The 15,310-nt window shown below is 35.3% G+C and overlaps 1 protein-coding gene across 4 annotated transcripts in view; it reads right to left on the bottom strand.

Moving 5' to 3' along the window:
• The window catches only part of TENM3 (teneurin transmembrane protein 3), a 763,383-nt gene that overhangs the window by 111,219 nt on the left and 636,854 nt on the right, over positions 1 to 15,310 (bottom strand). For 3 of the 4 annotated variants that reach the window (XM_037831054.1, XM_037831055.1, XM_037831056.1), the window contains one exon: positions 14,619 to 14,804. In XM_037831054.1, the coding sequence (XP_037686982.1) occupies positions 14,619 to 14,804 (186 nt within the window). The remainder of the gene's footprint in view (positions 1 to 14,618; positions 14,805 to 15,310) is intronic. The other variant, XM_037831057.1, reaches the window with a different exon arrangement.

Below are 15,310 nucleotides of genomic sequence, written 5' to 3'. Positions count from 1 at the left end.
GTCCCTCTTCCAGGCCGTGCACCCCCTGGTCCTCTGTTGAGGGACGACTGTGCTATGTCACAGGTGAGTGCTGTCCCTCCAGGGCAGTTCTGGGCTGCTGGGCTGTGTAGGGAGGCTCCCAGTCTGCTGAAATGATGGCTGAATGGGGCTTTGTTAATTCACACTGCTCTACCTTCCCAACTCTGGGAAAATCAGCTGAGGTTGCAGGGAAGGCTAATGTCCACGCCCAGTTTTGTGGAGTGTGCCTGTTAGTTGAAGCACTTCCGTCACACTGGGTTGTCTGGGGCAGCTCTGGGCTATGGGGCTGGCGATGGGCAGGAGTGTTTCCTGTCCACCAGGATGATGGCTGTGAGCGGACACCCCCCTTTTCTTGGGAAGTTGTGGTGTTTAGTGAATTTTCTCAGCCACTAGATTATTGCCTTTTGTCTCAGAGCTCTCTTAGTTCTGCTCTTGTCTTGACCTGCCCAAATTGCAAGTCTTTGAAGCTGTCTGTATTGGGCTTCTTAGAGTAATTGTTTTAGAAAAAGAAAAAAGTATTAAAAAAAAAAAAAAAGGCCCCTCCTCACAGATCTAATGGGTTATTGAAATGCTAAGAGACAAAGCAATTAGGGCCATTAAGGAAAGGTCCACAGGGCAGAGAGATCAGCTTTTCTTTGGGATTTGCATATGAGCCTCAGGGCCTGAGCTCTGCCCTTCCCCTTTCTATGTTCACCAGAACTCCAAAAATCCTCCGTTTTCATTTTGGAGTTTCTCGTGCTGTTTTTTTCTATGTCTGTCTCCTCTCTGCTGGGCTGGCTGCTCTCAGATTCTCTGGTGTCTGGTCTCAGTCTATCTATGGTTGGAGTTTGGATCAGTAGTATGAGTTTCCTGATAAGAGCTGCCACTGCAGTTCTCCCTTCTCCTTCCCGGAGCTGACAGCCCCTCCTCCCATGGGACTGAGCCTGGCAGGGAGGGGCGCGGGTCCTCTGGCCGCAAAAACTTACAGATTTCGCTGATCTCAGCAGTTCCACATTTTCATGAGTGTTGTATGAAGTATGCCCAAAGTCAGATTGCTCTGTGGTGTCCAGTCCACGCAGTTCCTGGCTTTCTGTCTACTTTCCTGGAGGAGTAACTAAAACATACAGCTCACCAGTCCGCCATCTTGTCCCGCCTCCTAGATTATTATTAAAGTGGTATCTGTGTAATACTAACACATCTAATCAAAGGAAAGCATAAAAATGGTCTACTTATGTCTACAATCATTACTTTTGTTGATTCAGGAAATGTAATATTTAAATAAAACTTGTAAAAAATTATGTTAAATATACTGCACCTCTCTCTTGTTTTCTTGACGATATCTGGAAAAATAATAAGTGATATTGAACAATTCTTTTAAGTCACCTAGGATCAACTAATTTCTTTTGGGAAAATAGTAAATGGCTCTTTGTAAAAGTGATTTACAAAGAAAGTACTATTTCTTTATTTGTGAATGAGAGAGAGTACAAAGATGTTTACAAATACTAAAATTCTGTGAGCCCTTTGTCATGAGTTGATACTGATGACACATGTCACCTATCTGCCTTCTGTGCATGTTTTCCAGGGGCCAGTGTCTGTGCATAGTGTTCAGTTATTCATCTCAGCTAGCAGAAAAACTGGGTACACAGCTAAGTTTTGGAAAGAAGGATGGAGAGTTTTTAATAAACAGTTTACAACTTACTTAAATCCTTCATGGCAACTGATTTTTCCTTGAACTGTTTTTGTTGTAGTTGTTACTTTTATTTTGGCAAATAAAAGTTTTTTTTTGGGTCCTGTTATCACCTATAATTCAAAATTTTCCTGAGTTCAAAATGTGACATTTTATTACTGAAACTCACAAACATCATTATTACATCTATTTCTTGGACAGTTCAATCTTTTGTTAGAGGTATATAGATATTAATTTATCTCTATCACAGAAAAGATTAATTCTCACTTATTTCACTATACATATACAAGCAAAAAAATTGAAAAAAATAATTTAGGAGAGGGCATAGTCTGAAGGTTAAGAGCATGGGCTAGGGGATGGCTCACACGGGTCTGGATTCTGGTTTTATCACTTATTAGCTGCGCATCTATAGAAAAGCTATATACCTCTCTGAGCCTCAGTTTCCTCAATGGAGATTCTAATAGCTTCTACATGAGAGGGTGCTTTTGAGGATTAAATAAGATATTGTATGTAGAGCACTTTGCAACTGTGCCTCAGTACAAAGTAAACACTCGCTATATATTAGTAATTCATCTTATGAGTAAAGGTAGTTTAAAGTTTCAAAAGGACAGACTCATGAAGTAACTGGTATATTTTAAGGGACTATGAAAAAAGGAAGAGGTCTGTCTTTAAGCAAAGGAACTTGGGACCATCAATGATTTGTTTTCATAAACCATAACATCCACTCTGCCCCAGTAATGCCAGGATAAGTCACCTCACACCACATCTACCCAAGATATACTCCCTTTGATTGGAACATTCATTAGATGAACTGACTAATTCCTGGGGTGAGGACAACTCTACTTTTGTGTCAGGAAGTATTTTCTTATCTCAGATAAACCCTCTGCTGGTTTACATGTACAATTCCTAAACAAACTGTGATTCAGCTTCTAGGAATAAAGATTACATCACAACTTGGCCTTATATATTTTGTATTTGCTCATTAATGATTTCAATTGAGCAAGGTAAATGAATAGTTTCTCAGAGTGTAAATATTAGTGTATATGGCAACCTGTTCATAAATTCAGAAATACAAGCCACTTTTACAGAAACTGTTTGGAAATTAAGACATTTAAATATCATATCATGCATATCCTATTCTATTTTGATTTTATTGAAATTTTTTCATTATGAAATATACTAAGCAGACAGAATATATTTTGCTAAATTTTGTAGCAGAATAATGTAAGTTTATGTGTCACCATTCCTAAACCCACCCTCAACTAAGACAAGTTTCCCAGTAGCTGTTCCTGTGGTGACATGCTGGTACATGCAGTCAAATTGTACATCTAGGCTTTTACCATGTGGCTTGCGTCTACACTGGTCACAGTCCAGAAAATAACACTTTTGGGGGACAGGAAAGAGTTAGGGTATGTGATATAACTACATAGATAGTTTTCTCTTCTCTTTTTCTGGCAACTCTGTGATGATTCCCCTCCTGCATATACTAATGCATTTGGAGTGGATTACTCACATGCAAATAATTACTACTGGGGACTCATCTTAAAAGCCAAGAGTTAGACTGCATGTGAAAAGCATTATTTTACACCTCATTGTTCATATGGGGACTAATTAATGAATGCCTAGTGCCGCTAATTCACAATTAGATCACTTATGTTTAACCACATGCTTTCTGTGCATACATACATAAATATTAATTTTGGATAAAATGATAATCATTCAGCACCGTAACAATTAAACAGCTGTAACCTGTCTCATGTGTTAAGTGATGGAGCTGCAAGCAAGCTCCATAAACAGATGGTCTTACCCACCCATGCTTAATGTTAAAGACTTTTTAAAAAAGAGGTGTTGACAAATCAGAACAAGTAGGCATAGTTTTAATGCAAATCGGCTAATTTGCAATGTAGATTACCTTAAAAACTAATTTGATGTATAGGAAAAAATTGAGCTCTGTTGTTAAAGAAAGACATTATATTGCATTTGGATATAGTAGATTCCCCACCAGCATAATTATTTACTAATTTCATTCAACCAACAGAAATAATGGAAAAGCAGCTGGCAAAGTATTCATATTTATGGACCTCCTTTGACTGCTCCTTAATTTATCGAAGGCACATGCCTGTTAAATCCCAGAAATAATAGTCATATTTCAGACAGTTGTTTTCCAGCTACATTAAAGAGGCACTCAAAAAGGAGAGGGTCATTGAACTTATGAAGAAGAGCAATAGAAAAAAAAAAACTGGCTCTAGCAACACCATTGTCTGTGAATATAACAGATTAAATATGAAAAGGGGGAAAACGTAGCTTTTAATGGACTGAAACCTTAACCAAACTTTTATTTCAAAACTATGTAGGTGGGAAAGAAATTGTTTTAAGATGAAAACAAACCATGTATAGCCTGTCATCTTCAAGAAACTAAAAGAGATAAATTCTGACACTGAAGGGATACAAATGTATAATTTTGGGAAGGAACACTCATCTGAATTACAGTATTCCTTATAATTATGGGCTTAATTCTTCCACCCTTATATTAAATTGAATGCAAAGTTCTGACTTTTAAACTCCATTTGGGTAATAAGGACCTCAGCATATAATGAAAATTACTTTAAAATCCACAGTAACACTCTACCAGTTGCCTGGCACTCTACAGTTATTTGACTTAAATTTTAGGAGGAAAGTGGCATATTTATAATCTGGCACTAGTTACAATCTTCCTTTTCCTTGTTAGTATTGTAGAATAGCTGATTTCACTCCCCAAATGTCTTGGATATAAACTTCTCAATAAAAGGCTTCTGGTGAGCTTGGCAATATTTGAAAGAAGCATTTTTCATCTTTATTTCTGGTAAAATTGTATATCCAGTTAATTAAGCTTTAGAACCTCCTATACACTGGGTTTAGGTGGAAATTAAGGTCTTAGATGGTTTTTTAAAGATGGCAATCAATGAAATGTTCCAAACTGAAAAAGACACTCTATCTAGTCCATTAGTAAAGGAACACAATGACAGGTTTTTAATAAAACAATGCAAATTACATACAGAACTTAATTGGCTCTAATTCAGATATCATACCTCTCAAATTTCTGAAAAACACTTTAAATTGACCTAAGATGAGAAACGTTTCCTAAGGTTTAAGGAAAAAAAAGGGGAAAACCTAAGGATTATATTCATATTTTTGAAATCTGCCTTGACAGATAACATTTAAATTCAAATTAACTGATTCAAAAATTTTCTTGGACTAATCATAATTTTAAAATCTTTCCGTTAGACACAGAGTGCCAGACATGAAATTATTTTGAGAGATTTTTAAAAAATTAGGTAGAAAATGAAATAAAACAAGAAAGTAAGAAAGGAAAATAAAACAAGACAATAAGAAAGGAAAAGAATCAGGTCTATCAAACTTTAAATCGTGGATATTTCAGTGACATCTAAGTGATCATCAAGCAATACAAATAATCATTTTCTTATATACCACTCCCATTTGAGAGAAATGACAGTGGACTTACTAATCCATTCTTTCTGAATACAGCTGCCTCTACAGCCAGTGAACCTTACAGTAAGCTGGATAAGAATAAGCTTAATTCATCAATAGCTATTGTGACCCAAGTTAAGGAGGTAGATTGGAGGGAAAACCTGAGCACAGAAAAACACCATAGTTATAGAATGCATTCATCATATGACTTTAAATAAGTATGTGAATCATCTTTCTTTTAAAGAACTCAAAATTCTCTCATTCTCATGGGCTATGTGTCAATCACGAAGGTGGACAGATGGATATGAAATTCAGATGTATTCACCAACAAAACATTTACCTACATTCAGAATTGAGTTTTAGAAGTCCTAAAAAAAACCACCCCCTTTTAAAGTACAGAACAACCCATTTCACATTTCCCAAAACAATGTAACTATCACAGAAATTTATTTCTGAGTAGCACTGCTTCCATCTGACTTGAAGCCAGACTACACTGCTGACTCTCTTTTTAGTGATGATAGATTATAGTATAAAGGACAGAGCAAAAAGGGGCTCAAATACCTGATGTCAACAGCAAAAGTTGTTTATGCTTACATTTACTCCCATTCTTAGGGATACGGAAACTGATGCCTAGGCAAATCATCAATATGATTAGAGAACATTTATCAAGATGGCCCTTGGGACTATGTCATACAAGAAATGAAGTGCAAAAGTATGTGAAGACTCTAATGCAAACTATCTTGAGGATTTGTCTGACTTGAGGAAATAATTCTAATGGGGCTTTTGGAGACATTATATGACTTGTGCAGGCAGGTTAACACGATAAGGGAGATAGAGATGCTACAAAATTAAAGTTGCAAAGCACTTCACACGAAGATGGTGGAGAGTCAACATTAGTAATAACTTGACTCCTTATAGAATATGGATTTTAATAGTAGAAATTAAGAACGATACAAACATCCTTGACATGTATTTGAGGCTAAAATATGACAGAAACACAAAGTCAACTTATTAAGGTTTCAAATTTAGACCACTAAATTAATTTTTGTTGCTCACTCTCTCACTAAACAGGTAATTGAACACTGAAAGACTAACTTAGCCTAAAGTGTAAATCTGCCATAGCTTGCAATGCTGGCTGCAATCATGTTGAACTGCTTTGCAATACTGATTTCATCTTCTTTTATGCTGAAAGTGATACATGCAGAGAAAAGCAAACAAATACAAAAGAACAATTCACACAGGTGAAGAGTGGTTTTTACTTGAAGGATTGAAGAATTAAAATATCAAAATATGATAGTTACCATTGCCATAAACAATACAACAACCATCATCTAAGCACTTCCTCAGAAAAACAAAACAATACAAAACTTTGTTTGATTGACTAGCAAAATACACATTATCTTTGTAACAGTTAAAAACATAATTGAAATAGAGTTGAGAGAGCACTGACAACCTAAACAAAATACAGCCTTTGTCATTCAGAAAGGTCAGAGAAAGGAGGTTAGCATTTTTAGAAAAGAAGAGATTAAGTGACCTCATTTAAAAAATACCAATTCTGAGGGGATTACAGAGGATAAAGTACTGAATATAAAACTGTTAGCTGAATAAATTAGACTAAAATGAGAAAATATTGAGAGTCCCCAAATAGATACTAACGTTATTTCAAAGGAAGAAACAGACACCTAAACATCTGTCTGATTTTCAGAACATGGGAGATGCCTGATGAGCATCTCTGGAAGCACTATGGAAGCTGGCTTTCAACAGTTCTCTTAGGAACTGTGTGGAATCACTGGGACTGCAGAGCAGAAAGGAAGTTTAAGTTCTCTCTTTCTGCATGCTTCATGAAAGTTGTTATTTTTTTTTAGCTTGTCTAGATTTTCAAGGCCAACCAGGTTAGTTTAGGAGCAGACTTTCCTTCCACTCAACTCCAAGCCCAGTGACTCCTTACTGGTCCACTCTTCCCTGTGTGTGACAGATTCTGAAGCATCTTTGTCTATACAAGTGGAGGGAAACAGTTCTCACATCCAGCATGCGTTCCTCTTTTTTGCTGGCTGACTCTTCTACATAAAGATAAGGCTAAGTAGGGAAGAATTACTCATGGTCAACTTTTTAGTAATTTCAGTCTGTGTACCCTTAGCAATAACAGGGACAAGAAGTAACGTCTTTGTGGTATTTACTTTTGTGCCAGCTACAGTTCTAAGCGTTCTTCCACACGTTTTAACTCATTTAATCCTCTCAGCAATTCTATGAGGTAGCTACTGCTTTTATCCCATCTTATAGAAACTGAGGCACAGAGAGGTTACGTGGTTTTCCCAAGATAACACAACTGTCAAGTGGTAGACCATGGGCAGATCCAGGTTTTAAGGGATCTGACACATATAATTTGGAGGGTCCTCTTTAAGAAAAAGAATATGATTAGAAAACTAGATATAGAGCTACCATTCGATCCAGTGATTGCACTTCTCGGTATATACCCGGAAGATCGGAAAGCAGTGACACGAACAGATCTCTGCACGCCAATGTTCATAGCAGCATTATTCACAATTGCCAAGAGATGGAAACAACCCAAATGTCCTTCAACAGATGAGTGGATAAATAAAATGTGGTATATACACACGATGGAATACTACGCGGCAGTAAGAAGGAACGATCTGGTGAAACATATGACAACATGGATGAACCTTGAAGACATAATGCTGAGCGAAATAAGCCAGGCACAAAAAGAGAAATATTATATGCTACTACTAATGTGAACTTTGAAAAATGTAAAACAAATGGTTTATAATGTAGAATGTAGGGGAACTAGCAGTAGAGAGCAATTAAGGAAGGGGGAACAATAATCCAAGAAGAACAGATAAGCTATTTAACGTTCTGGGGATGCCCAGAAATGACTATGGTCTGTTAATTTCTGATGGATGTAGTAGGAACAAGTTCACTGAAATGTTGCTATATTATGTAATTTTCTTGGGGTAAAGTAGGAACATGTTGGAAGTTAAGCAGTTATCTTAGGTTAGTTGTCTTTTTCTTACTCCCTTGTTATGGTCTCTTTGAAATGTTCTTTTATTGTATGTTTGTTTTCTTTTTAACTTTTTTTTTCATACAGTTGATTTAAAAAAGAAGGGAAAGTTAAAAAAAAAAAAAGAAAAAAAGACAAACAAGGAAAAAGAATATGAAATTAGGTAAAAAGTGAGTATTTAGAATGAGAAAAGAAATCACAAAGGAAAAAAAAAACAAATTTTAAGCTGATAAATGCTAAAGAGAACAGAAAAATCACATAATTTTTATTTATTAACTGCCTGACACGTTATCTAATACACATTTTTTTCTTACATTTTTGGGTCTACATTTACTCTGATTACCTCTTTACAAGACAATGATTTTGTAATATTTTCTAAAGAGAGAACAGAAAGATAATTCAGTATTTATATAACAACGTGGTTTACCACTGGGTGTTTACAAACTGTTTAATGCTGTTTTCATTTACTGATAGTTTAGAAAAGATTCTTTGGGCTTCAAAATTTGCTAACACACTGATGTGAAGCCACGTGCCTCCAAGAATGGTTATTTGTAGATATAATGTGATGCCCTACCCACTTGTTCTGGGGAAATGAAGAACAAAATATTAGTAAAAATGTAAAAAGACTTTTTAAAAATTTCCATATTCTATATTATTATGAATATGATTTCCAATTGGAAGAACACTGCAAAGGATAAAAAACTACTGATTCAGTAATTTAAATTAAGCATTTGTCAGAATGGTCATTTTTTTCTCTCAAAATTGTCACCTATTTTTAAATTTAATAACTTCAATACTATTCTTTCACCATTATCCTGAGAAGAATTAGAACAGGAAGCCTAAAACCGTCCACACTTTCTCTGTTTTCCTCCCTTATTGTTTAGTAGATAACTCCCCAGCTGTGTATATTTCATTTTCAATTTCGAATCTCCAGCATGTTAAAGCCCAGAGCAACCATGGTATTTAATAGAGGTATGCTGAGTACTGTATGTCTAAGTTTTTTCTGAACAAACAAAGCATGTCTTTGTGATCATTAATGATCTTGTTTCCCAATGTACTGAAGAATTAGAATAAAAACAAATAGCTGTTCTTTTGTAGCTTAAAGGAATTAGGATTTCCCATAGGCCAAATTTCCATTTGAATTGCCTGAAAGTACATGAAAATCAATGTAGCTCAATAAACAACTCTGTATTTGAGACATTACTGGAAGAAAAAATACCACAATAGACTCCTCTTTTTTTCAACACCATGCTTTTAAAAAAATAACACCTCTCTAAACCCCAACCCAAACATACAAACGTCTTGTTATCCATTCTGATAACTAGGTTACTTTTTATAACAATGAAATGGAACTTTCATTAACTCCTTAGAGTGAATTCCTTGAGAAGGGATTTTGTTTTGCTTTTCAATAAAACTTCAGCACCCAAAAACACTGTCTGGGTTGTAGTTTTTATTACTTATACTTAATAATAAAAACTCTAACATAATAGAGTCTTCCACCTCAAAATCCCATACAAAATAGATATTATCGCCATTTTACGTTTGGAAAAAAAAAAAAACAGGCTAGCTATGTACAGTTAAGATAAAAGCTATTAGAGTAAATAAATAGCAGAACTTAATTTTTATTTAAAAACCCATCCTTTTTTCATTATGTTATACTGACTTTCATAAGAAGTAGTACTTAATATCACATAAGCGATAGTCAGTAAATTGCTTAATGGACAAATAAATGAATTAAGTAAAAAATGAAAGGTAGCTGAAGTATGTAAACTACCATGTTCTACAAAATTGAGCCTAAGTGATCTGAAAAAAGGAAAGATTATTTCTGTTATTTAATGTCATAGGAAAAATTAAAACTGTGAAGTGGAATTAAGAATTAAAAAAGGAATCCCAATGGTTAAATCTCGCAAGTTTTCAAATAAAGCAGAAACTATCAATAGCTAAATTCCAGAAGAGACATCAAGGGGTTCTTCAGATAGGGCCACTATCCAAGATACTTAATCCTTTGGGATAATGGACGGAAAGAAGTTAAAAAACACCTTCCTCATAAAAACACTACTCAAACAGCAACAGAAAGAACAAACAAAAATCCCAATGTTTCATACCTAAGTAACTGTAGGATTGTTAAAGCTTATTGGAATGGAGAATTCAAAAATTTCTTTAGGAGTCTGTTCTAAGATCTAAATATGTTTTCCAAGCTGATATTTTTCATTATTTCCAACCAAAATTTATATAATCTATTTTTTTTTTTTTTTTTCATTTTTTGTCTCCTGGAGAAATAGAAAAGGCCAACCTGCCTCCAGAAGACAATTTCCCCACCTACAGAGATCTGAATCTTCTTTTCCTCCATAACAACTCTCCTTGGTAGATAATAATCAAATGTGTTAACCCCCCCTCCCCCCCTTTAGAACACAATTTCATATATAGCCTCAAATGCTCTCAGATTCAAAATGATGGCCTTAGGGGCAAATCTTTTCAACAAACACTAAAAAGAATGGTTCTTGGGAGAAGCTACAGGTTAGCCAAACTCTAAATTTGGTAGTTAGGATTTATTGTTACAGGAAACATTGTGAGTATTGCACTTAAAAGTTATTGACTCTGGCTATGAACATCTGCTCAGCAGAGGCTGGCATGTTATCCGCATTGCCTCTATGTCTACTTAACTCCAGCCACAGGCCAGTCAGGTATCACTGCCCTCCTACTTCTCCTAGGCAAGAAGGAAAGTGAAACCAAATGAGTTGCCTTTACACGGTTACCTATTCTGGTTCAAGTTAAATATATTAATAATGAGATTACTGAATTAGGCCAAAATTAGTAACTTCAAGTACACAGATTTGACCTCGACCCACATCAGTTCTCACAATACAGAACTATGCAAACTTTTAATATAGATATAGCGATATAATATTCCAATTGTTAACTTTTATTTATGAAAACAATTAATTATAGTTAATATATATTTAATTTGCCTCTGGATCTTCTAAATATTCTTGTATCTTTTCTACCATATGAGAACCAGAAGTAGGCACATGAGTATGATAATCATTCGACTGTTTTATGGAATGGTTACATACCATCATACACATTGTTGTAGTTGAACATTTGCTTATTTTATTACTTTTATACCAGTGCTAATATTATTAATCCTTGCTCCTAGCAAGTGCTGGTGCTATTTGATGGGGTTTAATCATAAACTTCCTGTTTTCTTCATTTACAAAAGGGTCCAACAATCATAAACTCTTTTGGGGAAGTAAGGAAGAAATATTTAATTTAGTATCACTAAAAGTAAAATTTCCCTTAGTTTTATTTTCCATCTGCGTATATCATGAGTCAAAATCTAACCCAAGAAAGGAGAGACATGGGACAATGCACCTGCAGATGAATATGCCTGTTCTGCAAAGCTCATGACTCATAATGAAAAGAAAAGATGAATACCTGAATAAAAATATCAGAATGGGATCTTTCAGGTAGAGAGGATGTTAAATGAATACTCTAAATTCATAATCTATTCTACTATCAAAATGCCTATGGCTTTATGAAACCATGAGCAGAGTTTATGAAGACAGTATGATGACTAATGAAGAATATTCTTTGCTTTCTATTGGGAACTTTTGTTGGTTTCTGGTTGTTAAATGTTCTCCTCCATCTCTCTTTCAATTAACCTCCCTATGTGTATTCAATGAGATAGCACATAATTTGGGGAAAGAAAAAAAGTAACGCTGATTTATGAGTATTCGTTTATAAAGTGGTAGATTCTGACGTAGAAGTGTAAGTGCTGGAATTGAGAGGAAATACACAGCAAAAGTAACTATCCCGAATGAGAAAACATACAGTAATCTCGTGGTTGTTTAATCAGTGGCTCACAAAGCCCTCTTTTAAAATGGCCCCTCGGGCTTCATGGGAGACATATTCACAGTTAGTAAGTAGACAGGGAAAATGCAATTGGATTTCTGTATGCCAAAATTTCAATAACCAGTTCTAATAGCATAAAAGAACAAAACAAGGATTTAAAGGTCCTCTACACCTTTTAAAAGGTTCACTTCCAAGAATTATTTTTAACTGAAGTAGGCCCTTTATTTCCATTGTTACAACAAAACAAAATGAAACAATAGAAAATGGAATTGTTAACAACCAAAGCAAAGTATGTTAAATCATAATAAAAAGACCTATTACAAACAAAAATCCTGTTTATGCACAGATGCCTGGAAAGTTGTTCAAGAACAGTTCCTCCATGGGAAACTATTTACCGTGTAATATTGCCAAAGTCAGTGAGGACAATGGGATGATTTGTTGAATAACTGTTGGTCAGCAAGTTAAATCTACCTATGGATAACTTGATAGTATACTTCCTATTTTCCAAGCTAGATACATGCTTATTGTACTCCCTAGTATACATATAGGTCAAATATATAACATTTATTTCCCCAGCTAGAATCAGTTCACTTCTGACCAAGGATGGGGGTCAAATATGAGGTAGTAGGGTTAGGTATTTTTAGATATTAGATATTTTTATTGCCTTGCCTCTGGTACATGTCCATTCTGGGATTTGGGGGATGGAGCTATTTGGTCACAGGGGTATTGGGTATTGCATTATCCTTTGTATGTCTACAGAATAATACAAATTATGGTTGTCAACTATTTTCTGCCTTAATGAGTTCACATGGACAACATGCTGCAATCACTAAAAGGCTTCTCTGAAGGAGTAGAAAAGGGGAAAAATAGTCTTGGGGGTGACAGGGAATTAGGGGAACATGTGGAGTTTTAAAAAGCCCTCCCGGAGAGTCTGATCTCCCATTTCTCATACCTTCTTGCCATTTAAGAACACTGCTTGAGAACGTTGAGCTATACTGAAAAACAAGGTCTGCACATGGCTTACTTCTTTCCTCCTTCAGTCACAGGCAGTAAGCTCACCTTCAACAAGTAAGAACCTAAGGATATCGTGCAGGTAAGAATCAACATGGCAGGCCTGATATTTAGAAGGGCCCCCTTGGCTGGCTTCTGGGAACTTAACTGTTCTCTACATTGATAAGCTTATTTTGCCTGCCTGGAGCACTGAATGCTTGCATTTCTTCTGGGAGTTTGGAATTTTGGTAGTTGTGGCTGGCAGAGAATACCTCCTTGAGCAGCCCCAATAAAAACCCTAGACTCTGAGTCTCAAACTTGCTTCCCTGGGCAGAAGCACTGCACGCATGTCAATGCATTTCACTCCTGCAGAAAGGAGCATCTTCATGTGACTTCTCCCAGTGGGAGAGAAAAGAACACAGGAAGCCTGTGCATAGCTTTCTCCAGATTCTGCCTCATTTGTGTTTTCCCTTTACTGATCACTATAATAAACGATACCCATACAACTGTCTGTGAGTCCTTCTAGCAAATTACCAAACATGGGGGTGGTCATGTCAACAAGAATGTCAATAAGATCTGAAAGAACACTACTTGAAGTTCTAAAGATACAATTATGAAAAATTTTCCATGACAAAATTTCTGGCTAACCAATTCCTGTAAGAAATAAAGTACAGAATACTTAATGGATGTATTGGAAGAAAAAATCTTTTAAGACACTGACACTCTTCCCAGCAACTTTATCAAATTTTACCCTAAGGACATAAAACAATGTAGAGAAACAGTACCTCCAGTTCTGAAATGTTTGTAGGATTGTGTTATTTACAATTAATACCGTACACTTTCACTGTGAGCTAGAAATTCATCACTTTTGTTGCATTTTAAAAAATGGAATGTTTTAATTCCAGTATTCCAGTGACATAAAGGTAAAAGTAAAGACAAAGGATACCTTGAAAATACTGTACTGTATATGTTCTAAATACTTTTGTATCTATGCTAAATACTATTTATGTACTAATATTTCAATCTTAAATACCTATTTGATCATTTTATGAATGTCATTATATTTTACAAAGTGTTACACATATTAAATTTGTTTAAAAACAGCAAGACTTGTACGTTTTATACTACTTTATTTCTCGTGGTATTATAAGATAAAGTTAAAAAAAAGGTAAAACCTCCTTTTTAGAGGCTCAGATAAATCTACAGGGGTTAAGGTGTGTGATTGTGGAATCTACAGAGGCCAACGAGGGCACATATTTTGAAATTCTGTTTGCTTTTTTAAAAGTAAAAAACATGCGATGGCAACATGGAACACTTAGAAGTAACAGGCAATGAAAATTTTTTTATAAATAAAATCTTCATGTGAGTTAATTTTTGTGGCCATCAGAAAACAATGAAAAGTTCTTACACCTCATACTTGTGACAGTTCTAAAAAGAACCAAATTGCCATTATAAAATTAAACCTTATTTTAAAAGTAATTCCTTTTAACTAAAGTCAAGTAAAAAAATAATAATTTGAATAAGCTTTTCTCCAAGTTTGAAAAAAAGCAAACATTGTGAGCTCTTTAGTTTCATATGGCAGTGAGATACAAAAGTGCATTAGCCTACCAATAGTACAGTGCTCTCCATTCCATCCCTGGCTGCATTCACACTTGCCGTCTTTGCAGGTTCCGTGTTCAGCACAGCGGGGGTGGCAGGCTCTCTGATTACATGCTGGGCCTGTCCAGCCCTCTTCACAGCGACAAGTCCCCCCCATGCAAACACCATGTGAGCCACAGTCCACGGAACATATTTCTATATTGAAAAAAGAGGAAACAGCAAGACAGAAGAGTAGGGAAGAATAAGAAGGGAAGTTAATAAGTTAAATTGAGCAACATCTTAAGCTCAATTTGTTAAGGAGAAAAAAAATTCAATGAAAATAAATCAAAAGTATTTCTATGCTAGGTAAATTTCAGCACTGATTACTAAGAATAATAAACATAGAATTTTACTTCTTTAGGCATCATTTAATTTTAAGTTTCCCTAATTGTGCATAAAATACACATGACAATTTTGTTATAAATAGTTTCCTACTTCATTTATATACATATATGCATGTATCTGAAGAGTATCTTTTGGTAGCCAGTAACACACAACACACACACACACACACACACACACACACACACACACACCAAACTAATGAAATAGTGAAATATTTCAGGTATCTAACAGAACTTGGGCTTTGCATATATAGCAAGAACTGAAAAGGGGTTAATCTCATCATTTAAATTTTTAAAATATTCAGAAATTTCCATTAA

This window comes from Choloepus didactylus, chromosome 3, assembly GCF_015220235.1.
Source record: "Choloepus didactylus isolate mChoDid1 chromosome 3, mChoDid1.pri, whole genome shotgun sequence".
In the NCBI taxonomy this organism is placed as follows: Eukaryota; Metazoa; Chordata; class Mammalia; order Pilosa; family Megalonychidae; genus Choloepus; species Choloepus didactylus.
Note: the sequence above shows the minus strand (reverse complement) of the source record. Positions and strands in the feature narration are given on the sequence as shown.